This window comes from Anas acuta, chromosome 5, assembly GCF_963932015.1.
Source record: "Anas acuta chromosome 5, bAnaAcu1.1, whole genome shotgun sequence".
Classification (NCBI taxonomy): domain Eukaryota; kingdom Metazoa; phylum Chordata; class Aves; order Anseriformes; family Anatidae; genus Anas; species Anas acuta.
In genome coordinates, this window is record NC_088983.1 from 44,587,300 (window position 1) to 44,601,916 (window position 14,617).

At 37.1% G+C, this 14,617-nt stretch overlaps 1 protein-coding gene across 9 annotated transcripts in view; it reads left to right on the forward strand.

Moving 5' to 3' along the window:
• Positions 1–14,617, forward strand: part of AKAP6 (A-kinase anchoring protein 6) — a 284,618-nt gene that overhangs the window by 93,547 nt on the left and 176,454 nt on the right. For all 9 annotated transcript variants that reach the window (XM_068684445.1, XM_068684446.1, XM_068684447.1 and 6 more), the window contains 2 exons: positions 3,089–3,340; positions 7,715–9,505. In XM_068684445.1, coding sequence (XP_068540546.1) covers positions 3,089–3,340; positions 7,715–9,505 — 2,043 coding nt within the window. The remainder of the gene's footprint in view (positions 1–3,088; positions 3,341–7,714; positions 9,506–14,617) is intronic.

Here is a 14,617-nt window from a genome sequence, read left to right on the forward strand (position 1 = left end):
TCCCTTTAAATTGATGCCTGGCCCTGCTGCAAATTAAGTCAAACTTCCTGACTTGTTTGATCAGATTTTCATCTAATAGAAAGAAAAGAAAAACAAAACAAAACAAAACAAACAAAAAAAAAAAAACACAAGGTAGAAAACATGTCATGTCAATGTATTTGTCAGGAAAGGAAAATGTCCTTTATATTTTCCCATGAAAGTAAAGACAAGGCTACAGTGACAGAAGTTCAGTACTGTGCTAATTCCAGGGCTGGGAGGGAAAAGTTGCAAAATGGAGCTCAGGGTTTAGAAAAGATGTGGAGGGACTCGATTTCCTTCCGGGCTTATCCAGCCACTCAGAAAATAGCGTCCTAAATCCTTTAAAGAGCTGGCACTTTGTTTCACTGTGACTGAGATGGTAGTCTTACATTTTAAGATCATGCTCTGCATTATAGACTTCTGCCAGAGTACGTGACCTCTACTTGGATATCGACGACTCCAGCCTTAGGTTCTCCGTGTTACTGAACCTGTCATGACAGGTTAATTATCTTGTTAGTACATAAAGGATTTGGCTGCTGTAATGCTCTTAGTGGGCTGTAAAGTACTTTGGAGTTTGATTGTTGAGGCAAATGCGCAATTTATAACAAGCTGTGTAAAAATTAACAGAATATGCCCTTGAATTTATGCTTCTTTCACACCTTCAGTGGTGTTGGCATTTCCATTTTGGGACAACTTTTTCTGTGTTGCTGTGGGAAGTTTGTCTACTTCTGAAACTTGAGATGCTGTTGAAGCTACAGTAACAGCAACTCTAGGGAAAACTAGTTCGAAGTATGGCACTGAACTCTTGATTCACAGTATTACCTAGATTCATTAGTCAATATTTTTTGTACATTATTTGACAGTTGGCAGGAGATACTTGCTCCTTGTTAGAGGACCTCCATGTTAAAACTCTTTGAGAATCCTTCTGGAAGTTGAATTCAGCACATGGCTGCGAGCTTTAGAAGCTAGAAAATAATGACAACTTATTTTGCAGTTTGGCATAACCACATGAGTAGTCCAGCTGAAGATATATGAAATACATTTATACAAATTGAATCTAATTTATAAACTTAGCTATTGTGCAGTGTCCTGTCACTGAAACTGGAAATTAAACTGCTTTATGACCAGAAGGAAAAGACATGAACATCATTAGGGAATTGAATGCAAATTCAGTCAAAGTAATTTGCTTACAATGTTCTTTAAAATATTTGAAACAACATAGTAATAGAGCTGTATTTCCCAATAATGTTACAGTTGTGGTTCAATAAATGTATAATAATCTTTTAGAAAGTTTGGAAAAGGTTTTACTGAGAGTTTTAGCTGAGTCTGTGTGTTTGTAGAATAGGTTTAGTGCACTGATCTGGTAACTCTCAAGTCAATTTGCCTACCTGGTGGTGTGTGACTATTTGAAGCTGTAAGCACTTGCAGCCCTGAGCATTGCCAGGTGAAGCTGTGCACTTTGTACTTGCAAATACAGCAGCTGGTATTCAAAATACAGCAGCTGGTTGTCATGACCACTTGGTCATGACTGAGGAAGGAGATAATGGCTCCTTCTCAAGGCACCCCTAAATGAGCAGAGTTTTAACTCTGCTCATTGAAACTCCAGTGTTTTTGGGCTCTCCTCTGGCATTTCTGGGAGCTACTCCTGCAAGAGACTTGATGTAGCTGTCAGGGTTTTATTAAAATGAGTTAAATGCTGATATTAAAATGCTCATATTACTCAAACATAATAGTTTCTTTGGGGCAAATAATCTCCAATTTGTTGTATTAAATTTATTTCTTAATACTAACTTCAAATTTGATTTTAGTTTAATTTACGTACAAACAACTGCACATTCAATAATTTGGCTTTACTTTCAGACTGAAGATGTCAGATCTGAGCTGATAAAAAATACTGTACTGTATTATCAACTTAGAAGGAATTGGCTTCACTGAATATCTTGTTATTCTCATGCTGTACAAAATGATGAGTATCATCAGAAACACAAACTTTTATTGTAATTTTTTGATAGTATTGCTTTGATGGAAAGCAAATTTGAAATGGATCAAAATTATATCATTTATTCTTAATTATTATTGGTGTTATGTATGTATATGCTATCTTTTACTGGTCTCTTGTGCTATGTTTTTTAATATTTTAATTATGTTTCCTTACTTGCTTATAGCATGCTTTTTACACAGCTTTCAAACTGAATTGTTAAAGTGTTGGTCACTCAGGAGTGTCTGCTTAAATGTTCTTTAAAGTCTTGTACTAGTTGAATTTATCCTTTCACAATTAAGAGCAGATTGTGACTGTAAAGATTTTACACTGTATGCAGCACAGTTTGGAAATCTGGGACCTTAACTGTTAAATTTGGAGGATACAATCCTATCCAAATCTTTATTTTATAACCTTGTAACTTAAATTTTCTTTTCTGCTTTCTCGACACAACTGTTCACAACTTCTGTCCTCTCTGCCTTTCACCTCCTCTGCCCATTTCTTCTGCTCAGTTCTGACTCCAGAACAAGTCTATGCAAAAGTTAGTGAGCTCTCATTGCAGCAATCAGAAATAGCTTATCCCCATTGAGTCCATTCCAGACTTTTGCCCTACTTGGCTATGGAGGGTGGTTTTAAAGGGAAATTCTGTCCAAAATAATTTCGTTGATGGAGGCACAGATCAAATTCTTCACGTTTTAACTGGAGGAGTGAAAAAAAACACAAAAGAGAGAGAGAGGCTGGTTGTGGCAATCTTACCACTTTCACTCCTCTTGCTTGTCTTCTAGGATGTCACTTTACAGTGTTCTTTTTCTGCTGTTGATTCATGTGGTCTTGTTGTGCCATCCTCCTGTACTGTATGCCGTGCTTACTGAGTCAAACAGGACAGCTGCTGGTTCAGTTGCTGTAGCATTGCCATAAATAAATAAATAAATAAATAAATAAGAATTAGGGATCGCTGGGTCTATTAATTGCATTACCTTTCCTCTCTGAAATAAGCTATTTTGCATTTAATAAAAAGTGGTTGACAAGTAGAGCTGATCCAGGGAAGGACTATGCCTGTAGCTTAATACCTACTTTATTTTTCTATTACAGGATATTTGTGAAGATATATCTGATCACGTTGAACAAATTCATGCTCTACTAGAGACTGAGTTTTCCCTGAAGCTTCTCTCTTATTCTGTCAACGTGATAGTTGATATCCATACAGTGCAACTACTCTGGCACCAGCTACGTGTTTCTGTTCTGGTTCTGAGAGAGCGTATTCTTCAGGGGCTACAAGACGCCAATGGAAACTACACCAGGCAGACTGATATTCTGCAAGCATTTTCTGAGGAGACGAAGGAGGTACAGTAACTAAATTCAGCATTTTTGAGAATTTTGTCTGTATTTGAAGCAGCTTGTCCCTGTTGTGCATTTAAAACTGCTAGGATGACAATTTTAAGGATGGCTGACTTGACATCTAGGTATTTGGTACTAATTTTGTAAGAGCATGTCTTCACTATCTTCAGTTGATATCTGTTCTCACTGAACCAAGTTAAAGGAAGTACCAGTATAAGGCCACTTTCAGAAATATTATGTTAGTGGCAAACAATGTTATTTCCTGGTTGAAATATTTTTCATAAAGGAATGAAAACATTTACAGAGGGGCATCTCATCCAAAGTCCATGGTCTGTTCACTCCTGAATTGAAGGTTCACATCCAATTTAAAACCCAGTTTTTACATGCAATGAATTCTTTAATGAAAAGCTTGGGCGTTTCCCTTCTTACATACAGAGACTTGTACAATGTTTTCCAAAACTTGTCAGGCTAGGTCAATACTGCTTTAAAGCTGAGGACATGGACTTTTATTTGTTTGAGTGGTTGTTCTGCAATATGTTTCTAAACAATCATACATTTTGCCTGAAACAATTATGCATGCATCATGCTTTTTTCCCTCTAATGGAATGTTGAATCCACACACATGTAAATGGTTTCTAAGTCTGGATTCATTTAGCTAAAGTACCTTTTCCTTTGAACACATTATTACTGAATTAGTTTAATTAGAGGAACACTGCTGGCCCAATTTTTAAAAGTGAAAGAAGATGCACATTTTTAATAGTGGGGATAATTAGTGGTTAACAGAAAATACCTCAGCATTTAGAGGATTTTTCATTCACTGAAAGTCCTAAGATTAGGATAAAATGCTTCTGTTAGGATTAAAAGCATTTACAGAAAGAGACATCTAGATCAGTGCAGTCAGATTCTGTAACCTGTGTTACAGAGGAAGTCATAAGTCCCCTAAAGATGTCCTTCATTTCAGATCTCCCAAGTTTAAAGAGAACATACATATCTTTCTACTCCCTGATGAGTTTTATATGTGCTTTTGCTACACCAGAGTGGGTGGTCCTGAAATCAATACTTAGATATGCCCAGGCCCACCTTCCGCACCCCCTCTTCCTGATGTATACATACCTGGTGCTTCAGATTCAGTTTCTGCTTTGCTGTTGTTCGTAAACCTTCTCTGGCAAGTCTGAAGGAAATCCATGCCTGTTGGAACATCTGGAGTGGTGAATTAGGGTGCAGTCATTAGTTTATGGCATGAGCATGGTGATTTCAGGACATAAAGAAGGGGATGATTCAGATAAAAAAAAAAAAAAAAAAAGAGAGAGAGAGAGAATGTCCCATATGGATCGGATTATACCTGCTATAAAAAACATCCCTCCCAAAAAGGGGAGGACTGACTTGTGAAGGTTGGATTATTTTTGATTGGGGGAAAAAAATGTTGCCAGATAGGCTTATATGGTAATAAAAAAGACAATACATCCTATCACAATTCTTTAATTACTCCCAACTAAGGCATAAATAATATTTAGTAAAATTAATGGTTAGCAATAGCAGGGGCACTATATTAATATTAAGTTTATATTCTAATGCTTGTATAGGTTCACAGAAACTGCTCTGTTGGTTTTAACCCTTCAAGCCATTTAATTCATTCAAGCTTTTCATCAGGTATAATAGTAGTGGCTTCCTTTGACTGAAATATATAAATATAAGATAATGTAGAGAAAATTGTATCTGCTGTCATTTACCTCCATTATTTATTTATTTATTGTGTTGCCCCTGTATCCTTCCCCGGCTAGGACTACATTGTAGGACCAATTGCCTCACGATACAAGAAGCATATCTATTAGGCATTTTCAGGCATATGTGGATAATGAAACTGCTTGAGCAAAACTAGGAACCTTTGCCCATACAAACAACACTTCCTTGCAAAAACATTTTCCTACTTTTCAGTTCTTTGGGAATATGAACAGGGAATGAAAGCTTATTTTTTCTCCTGGAAGACCTGGAAGTTTCCAGGTTTGTAGTTAATAGAAGTATATTTTCACACAAAGCGAAGACTTTTATTTTATAATTTACTACCTTAGGACACTTAGAGGTGGAAAGTGTAGATGTGCTCAAAAACAAATGTAGGAACTAAGAAAAGATAAGAAAATGATATCCTCTGGAAAAGAAAATCCTTATGTTGCTCATTGGCAGCAGCTGGGGGTGCAGGTAGATACGTGGAAGGGTCATGTAGGCACACCCATGTCTCTCAGCTCAGCAGAAAATGTCTGGAACTGCTGCAGACACAGGATACTGGGCTAGATGGAAATGTGATCCAATCCAGTAGAGCAAATGTTATGCTTTTCTGTAGTCCACAAACCTGCCATTTCACAAAATGTTTGGCTCACTCTGTAAGTCAGCTGTCTTCAGCGTGGCTCTGACTGCCAACATTAACCGAGGAGTTCCATGGAAGTGACTTGCCAAGGCTTCTTTCGTGCTCACTAAGACAATCACATCTAGTTGGTGTTCACTGCTCCCTCGGTTCATGGAGCCCCTAGCCAGTCATCTGGGTGGGCAGCAGTCCTGCTGGGGCTTTGTTTACACTGTAGCTGTGACAAGCACAAATGAGCACAAGCTAGCTTCAATGTAATCAACAGGGATAATACTTGTAAAGCGGCTACCAAAGTGTGGAAGTATGTAGCACAGGCTGTACTGGATTGCTTAGAAATCCAAGTAATTAGCTGGGCAGATAGTAAGTGTGCTTTTGGCTATCTCAGCAGTGCCGTACAGAATTGGTGCTGCAGGAAGAGGTATGCAAGGTTTTGTGGCTTGGAGGAAATAGAATAGGAACCAGTGAGGCAGCTGGCCATGATGGATATACTTAAATAACTTTTAAAATAAGAACTTCAGAGTTAATATTTTGAAGGATGTTTTTCTCCTTTAGGACTTACCCAAAGGTAGATAAGAAGGAAAGAAAAACTAGGTCTGTGCAGCCTGAGTTCTGTCTAGCTTAACCTAACCTGTGAGCTTTATTTCACAACTGATAAAGAGAGGAAATATGGAAAGAACCAGTATAAGCTTAATATATAATATATAATATAATATACAATGAATCCTAAAGTTCTCTAACAGATGGTAAATTCAGAGTAGAAAAAACCTTACAAATAAATTTAGCTTATTTGAAAGAGTCAAAAAATGCAGAATTGTGCTGGTTTAAATATAAATACAAGAAGGTGTTGGAAATACAACCCAAATACAACCCAAAGAGTTTTACAGCTTTTTTTTTTTTTTTTTTTTTTAATGGTATTTTACAGTATTTACAGAATTTTACAATATTGCTATGTGTGAACAGGCAGATTTTTTGAAGTAAGGCATTCCTATTGGTAGTTGTGTAAATAATTAAATATATTATTTTCCTGAAATAAAAACAATGTTAATACTGGTGTTAAATAACGCTTCTCTGAAGTACCCATTTAAGAGGCTGCCTAGGAAATGACTGAGCAAGATGGTTTAATGCATCTGATTGTAAATTTTATTAATGTTAATAAACACTGTTTTAAGAGATGAGGGAATGGAGCTCATTACTCAGGAGAAATGAAGGCCCCTAGGGCCTTGGAAAGGGTTTTGATTTACATATGGCTTTACAGTTTCTAATCTTTTCTTGAGATTAGAGGAAAAAAGCAGCTGTAATACTGATAATTTTTTATTCATCATGTTCCTTAATAAATGCAGCTCCAAAATACAAAATTGACAGTTTTATAGAAACTTCTCCTTTTAATTCTGGACTACTGATATACAGTTTGTGGCATAGGTTCTACATTTGGTTAGAATATGCTAAATAAAAGATATTTTTCAAAGTCCAAGGTTTTGGTTGATAAATATTTTTCTAATCTTTCTTCTATAAATAATATTTTTAACTAGAGGAATTTTTTGCATGTTTACTTTAACTAATACAAATGAGGTGGACAGAGTACAAGGCTCAAATTTTACACGTTTATAGAAGATGGCAAAAAATAGCCTTCTTTTTTAAGACTGTTCTTGTTCAGACCATAGTCCACGTGGTTTATCATGAGATTGTGGGGTACTTACACCTTCTTTAGGTAAGAGTTTGCTTGAAAAATTGTTATGAAGACCAAACTTGGGAATACAGACCAGCATACTGATTTAGGCACCCAAAGTTAGAATACTAAAACATGAGTTTCTGCCTTTTATTATATGTTTAAATAGTCATTGTAACCACCTGAGCTAATGTTGGCTTTTTTGTTTTTAAGTCTGCTTTCAGTTTATTGGCAGTTCAGCGATGACTGCTTTTCTAGCTGTTAGGTAGTGAAACACAGAAGTTGATAGTTCATTACCTTGTGTTATATATGAAAATTAAATTTCTAAAAGGTACTATTTCTTTGTCTATTTCAGGATCGTCTTGACTCTTTAACAGAAGTTGATGATTCTGGACAGCTAACTATCAAATGTTCTCAAAATTACTTGTCACTGGATTGTGGTATTACTGCATTTGAACTATCTGACTACAGTCCAAGTGAGGATTTGCTTGGTGCTCTGGATGATATGACCTCCAGCCAAGGTAAAGCAAAATCGTTTGAATCCTGGAACTACAGTGAGATGGATAAGGACTTTCCAGGACTTATCAGAAGTGTGGGTTTACTTGCAGTAGCAACTGATTCCATTGCTCCCCAGTGTAATGAGGCATTAAATGAGAAAGAAACCCATTTATCTCTTTTGGCAGAAGATGAAGATGAAAGCAAAGAGAGGAAAGCACCCAATGAGCTTTCACTATCATGTCCTCCTGCAAATTCCTCTGTTCCTAAAGACCCTTGCTCTGAAGATGGTGTCTCATCAACTGACAGCAAAACAGTTTCCACATCAAAGAAACCAGAATGCAATCTTCCTCAGCTCATTGGTGAAAAAATCAAACATCCTCACTGTGAAAACTCAACTCCTAAAAGGTCCATAAGAGACTGCTTTAACTATAATGAAGATTCCCCTACACAGCCTACATTGCCAAAAAGAGGTCTATTTCTGAAAGATGATGTGTTTAAGGATTATATGGAAACCAATGATTTTAAAAGGCAAATCTCTCAGATAGTAAAGAATGAAATGAGTAGAAGTACACCCTCATTGTTAGATCCACCAGATAGGTCCAAGCTTTGCCTAGCTTTACAGTCACCTTACACTAACAGTCCATCTGCAGTTAGTCAGTCATATGATTGCTTAAATAAAATAGGTGATAGAAATCTTGAGTACACAATAAATAATCACTTTAAGGACAGTCCTGTAAGTCCAGGGAAACCTGCTTACTACACCTGTAAAGAAAAATCAAAGCACAAGAAGTCTCATGATGCTTCAGAGAAAGTGAAAGCTGGCAGAACATCTGGACATATGTGTAAAACAGCTCCACCAATACAAGTCAAAAAAAGGGGACGTTCTTCTCTACAAAATGGGATTGCTTCTCATAACTCTCAGTCTCTTGAGGGGACAGAAACAGATTCTACTTCTGCATCATCAGATTCTTGTAACCAGAGAGACCCAAGCAGGCAATCACAAGGTAAAACTGAGCCTTTTAGTTCACCAACACATAGCCAAAAGAGTGCTTCCTCAGCTGGTTCAGAACTTATCAACTCATCACCTCTTTTACTGAGGAGAAAGAAAAATAAAAGTTTCTGCTCATCACCAAGTTATAGTCATACAAACAGTAAAGATGGTGAGGTCTGGTATGGATCTGATGAATATTTAGCACTTCCTTCACATCTCAAACAGACTGAAGTATTGGCTTTAAAACTAGAAAATTTGACAAAGCTGCTGCCCCAAAAGCCCAGAAGAGAAACCATTCAAAACATTGATGACTGGGAGCTGTCAGAAATGAACTCAGATTCAGAAATGTATCCAACGTACCAGGTAAAAAAGCACAAAAAAACAGGTAGAATTTCACCAAGCTCTTCAAGTGATATAGTATCTTCCTTGGGTGACAGTATTGAATCTGGACCTCTCAGTGATATTCTCTCTGATGAAGATCTTTCTATGCCTGTATCTTGCATTAAGAAATACATTGAAGAAAAGTCAGACAGGACTGCTGTCACTCATCCCACTGAGAATGAGACTTCCGCCTCAAACAAATCAGCTTTAATTCATCAACTCATGCAAGATATACAACATCAAGAGAATTATGAAACCATATGGGAAAAAATTGAGGTAAGGCAGTAATCCTGTGTTTTTCTGCTGTCTGCTTGATAAGGCTATATTTGGAGATGGAGCTGGGGGCAAGGGAGAAGTTGCTTTCTTGTTTTCTTTTAACATTGAAAATAGTCTCATCTAGTGACTCCTAGAAGTAGACAACAGCAGTGATCACTGTGATTATGATAAACCGTAGTTAACCTTAATTATACAGAATTTGCCTACATTATTACTTACATCAGTGCCTGTAAATTTGGCAAAACATACTCTACAAAGAGAGTAAAGCTTTGCCAAGATCAGGTATGTAATAAGTTATTTTTGGATGAAATGACAGGTAAGCATTGGAAAATAAGGAATTTTTGTTGCGTTTGGATGAAGTGATGCTTCATATTGCTTGCCTATTGTCTTTTAAAAAAGAATTGCTTTAGTCCAAGAATATGGGAACAATTTTCTTGAATCCTGTCACGTCATGTATAATAACCACATTGAATTTTCACCAGTTCTCTTCCCTTGAAGTGATAGCCCTTACAGTGTTGGTGGAACTAAGCATAACATCTATTAATTTTATTTTCTTCCGTAAGTAAACCTTCCTAAATAATGGCAATTTAGTAGTGCCACTAGTGCTACTGCAATAGTGGCAATATGCTATCCAATTTAACTTCAGAAAAGATAGGATTTTCTTAGCTACTAGCAATTACTTCAGAACTAACTCGTCTTCAGAAAGGACAAAGGTTGCATTAGTTAACACTATGAGAGCTCTTCTAGAGAAAAAAAGTATAAACTTTACAGAGGGAGCTGAGTTTGAATGAATGATCAAATAATGACTCAACAATCTCAATAATAAAGTTATTAGTTTACATTCATAATACTTTTTTCAGTTTTCTAATGCATTTTTCTTCCTTTCTATTGTAGAGGAGAACTCTCCTCTTCAGAATATTTCATGTCCATCTTCAATAGAGTTTTCTAAAATGGCTGTCAGAAAAGAAACCTTCATCTCTGGTAGAATCCAAAAGCCTTTAAAATTCACAAAATGCATTAAAGGGTGATCTTGGCATCTAAATGCTAAATCTGTTGTCTGTGTTGTCCTCTTTGTTATTAAGCTCTGTAAGAGATAAAGAAAAATAGGAACCACCTCCGTAAGTGCAAGTTGTTTCTATGCTGAAGTTTGTACAGTGTTGAAAATTAGTCCAGGTGAAGCTTGTGGATGCAGAGCCCTTCATTCTGTGCAAACAAAAAATCCCATCAAAGCTGCTTGTAAATATGTTAAGATGCTGTTTCATTTGATGCCACATGAGCCTGTTTAAGGACTAGAGTTGCTGAGCGTCTAGTGACCAACTCCCTCCACTAGAGGCAGCTAGCATCCTTTTGGCAAGAAGCAGGTGGCAGAGAAGGTTTTTTTGTTTGTTTGTTTTTTCATTGCCCTCCCAAATCATCATGTTTGCTTTCCCCAAACTTTATGAAAAGGATATTCTCTGTTTTTGAGCTCATCTGTCTTCTCTCCTCACCTCATCTGTCATCCTCTCCTCCTCCTCTGGAGGGTGGATTGGGCTCCTGGCAATGATTATAGGTAGTCAGATGCTTTCTGGACAGTCAGCCCTTCCAGACAGTGATTACAGCTGCCTCTCATGTTCAAAGTTCTTGGAGAACTTTGCTACTGCTGACCCTGCTTTTTCTAAAATTCTTGTATCCCAGAGAAATGTATTCTCCTATTTGAGAAACAATGATCATGAAATTTGAAAATAATCTTACGAAGTATGTTATAGGAAGGGGCTCAGAGTAGAAGGAGGACAGTAAATGTAAAGAAGGCCAGGTGCAAAGAGCACTGTTAGGAAAAGAGAGAGCTCAGCAATTCACATGCTTAAAAGCAGCATACAAAAAGTTTCATATTTATTTCATGCAGAAAGGTCTGTTTTAGTTACAGTAAATGCCTTGAAAATGTACCTCCTGAACTGTGAATAAAAATTAGCAAGAGAAAAGTTTTGAAATGTTTTGCAAAAAAAAAAAAAAAAAAAAAAGAGAGATTAATAGAGATTTTAAAGAAATACAAGGGTTTCCCAAGCTACTTATTTACCTGAGTTTTTTCATTGTTTCTAGCAATTAGGTCTTCTGCTTATAGTACTAGTAGAGAATCATTTTTTCAATACAAGAATTCTTACCGAGGTAATTCCTGCCTTGGTAACACTATGATGCCTTACTGAACAAGTTTAATTGGACATAATTAATAGAAAAATAGAAAATTTCTCCCTTATTTGATGTTATTAAGTATTGTAAACAAAATCTTCCTAAAAAAATATCATGCCTGTGTCACAGCTGAGTCCTTTGTTTTGGCAGATCTCCTATTTCATAATTCCCTACGCAGAACAGGAAAAGTGTGCCATTGCTTTTTAATTATCATCATTTGGCTTTTACATTAATTCGGTTGTGTAACAAGTTCTCCAGCCCCAAAAAGGAATTTCCTAATTGCATGAATACACATCTTAGCAACAATTCAAATCTTCTTTTGTTAGTGATGGTTTTGTGCTAAAGAAGTCAGGTCTGAAATGAGAACTTAATTAAGGAGAGAAGAAACATGCTCATGTATATTTGCAATTCAGTTACGTTGTTACAAATGTCTAGCCTACTATATTTTATTTATTGAGATTGTAAAACAAAACTAAAATAACTCAACCTTTCCTTTTGGGAGAACAACAGTGTGGTGATTTTCAGGCTGGCAGTTGTTTCTGAGAATCATATTTTAGCTAGGTAATAGAGTGAACAAGGAAGCCTCAATATTTTAGACTGATGGGAATAATTTAGAATTAATATAAATCCAGAAATATCTTGATGGTAAGCAATTTGTTGAACATACGCGTAAGTATTTATTGGAAGACATTCATTGTCTCAGTTACACAGAGTATAGTCATTTGAGGAAATTGATAAAATGTGTTTTTTTTATTCTCCCAAATTATGCAGATCCCTTGCACAAGTACTGGCATACTGTTAACCTTTCTGTCTAGCCCCTGACAGGATCATGCTTGACTGGCCCATTTGCAGTTGAATTGGAAGGAACGCTGTCTTGCTTTGTGATAAATACTACCTCTTTGTGTTATATACTACCTATCCTTGCCATATCTTGTCTTCCACTGCAGCTAATTCTTTAGCATATGCTTCTTATTTATTTAGCACTGGGTATCTCCATTCTGTGGTACATAACAGTTTCTGTGACAGTTCTGTGTGCATTTCAGAAATTACTTTTTGCAGATAAATGTGAGAATGAGTGATGCAAAATTCTGATTGTTCTTTTTATTGTTAAAGTATAGTTCTACTCTGAAAAAGAACATAAATGAGCTTTTAGTAGCTGCCCCAAATAAATTGTAGAATGCAGATTCGAGTCTATGGTTTCTGATATACTGACTGGAAAGGGAAAAAATACAACATCACTCTTCCAGGGTAAAATCAATAGAGCTCTTTGCAGGAAGAAGATGGGACTGTTCAGCCTGGCTGGAGAAGAGGAGGCTCAGGGAGGGTCTCATCAATGTGTACAAATTTCCTAAAATTTGTACAATAAAAGTTCTTTCTTTTAGGAAAGTTCTTTCTTTTAGGAAGAACTTCTTTACCGAAAGGGTTGTTAGACATTGGAACAGGCTGCCCAGGGAAGTGGTGGAGTCACCATCCCTGGAAGTCTTTAAAAGACGTTTAGATGTAGAGCTTAGGGATATGGTTTAGTGGGGACTGTTAGTGTTAGGTCAGAGGTTGGACTCGATGATCTTGAGGACTCTTCCAACCTAGAAATTCTGTGTGATTCTGTGAAATAGGGGGAGGGTGCAAAGAAGAGGGACCCAGGCTCTTTTCAGTGATGCCCAGTGCCAGGACATGATACACACAAACTGGAACACAAAGGATTCTCTGTCTGAACACCAGGAAGCACCTTGTTATTGTGTAGATGACAGAGCACTGGCACAAGCTGTCCAGAGAGGCTGTGTAGTCTCCTCCTTGGAGATCTCCAAAAGCCACCTGGACATGGTCCTGTGCTCTGGGTGGCCTTGCCCAAGCAGGGGGCTGGACCAGGTGGCCTCCAGAGGTCCCTGCTGGCCTCAGCTGTTCTGTGATGCCCAGTTGTCGCTTTTCAAAATTAGAACTCCATAGTATCGGTTTCAGAAGGTTTTAAGGTTTAAGTTCTGTAAGAAATCTGTTTTACTTAAAATCATACTAATAACTGATTTTTTTAATTTTTATGTGCCAACTGAAAAATTGGAAGGAGAAGGTGATCTTGGGTTGATCCAGTGATAATGGATTTTAAATCATCTCACCAATAAATTAATAATAGCAATAAAAATACTCATTCAGCCAGCTTTATCTCCTCCTCTAGAAAGCAATACTAGAATGGATGTACTGACATCCTTGTCCTGTAATCTGTGGTCACTGATAGTCCCATTCTATTTGATTTTTGAGAACATTTTTATAAAGGGTGGAAAGGTAACCATTTGCAAGATAGCGCATTTAAATGAAGCTATGTTTGCTTTTCAGGCCTCAAGGCTTATTGTAGGAGCAAATTGCCAAATTTTCCTCATATACAGACTTGCTGCTTGTTTTATTGTAGGCTTCTTTTCTGTAAGAGGCAGATGAATAGATGAATTTCTCCTGAAAGTGGCAATTCGATATCTATCAATCCCATCTTTTTAGCTCAGCACGTTTCATGAATTTGCCCTCAACTCTGGTAGCTCTGTATTTTGCCTGGGGAGCCCAGCCAGCCTTGGCACTGGTTACCCATCTGCTTGACATGTTTTTCTCCTGTGGGTTAAAGAATGCCCCAGGGATCCTACATCAAGTCAGATAAAACCTTTGCTGCCTTCCAGGGCCAAATCAGGGCACTGTCACCCTTGTGCAACCATTTATCCCTTCCAAACCCAAGATCTCTCAGTGGAGTAGAGATTAAAGTCCCTTTCTGTGAGTTACTGGAGAAATGGGATTAATTTTCCTGTCTAGGACAAACTGAGGATCAATGAGTTTTGCAGCCTGCAAAGAAGAGTAATATCAGAGCTGAACTTGTTAATGTAAGAAATAGCTTGTGTATTTGGGTGGGAAAGACTTGGATTTTCAGAAGGTAAACTGTTGGTTTATGCAAATGTTTGATAGGCTTGGTAAAACAAA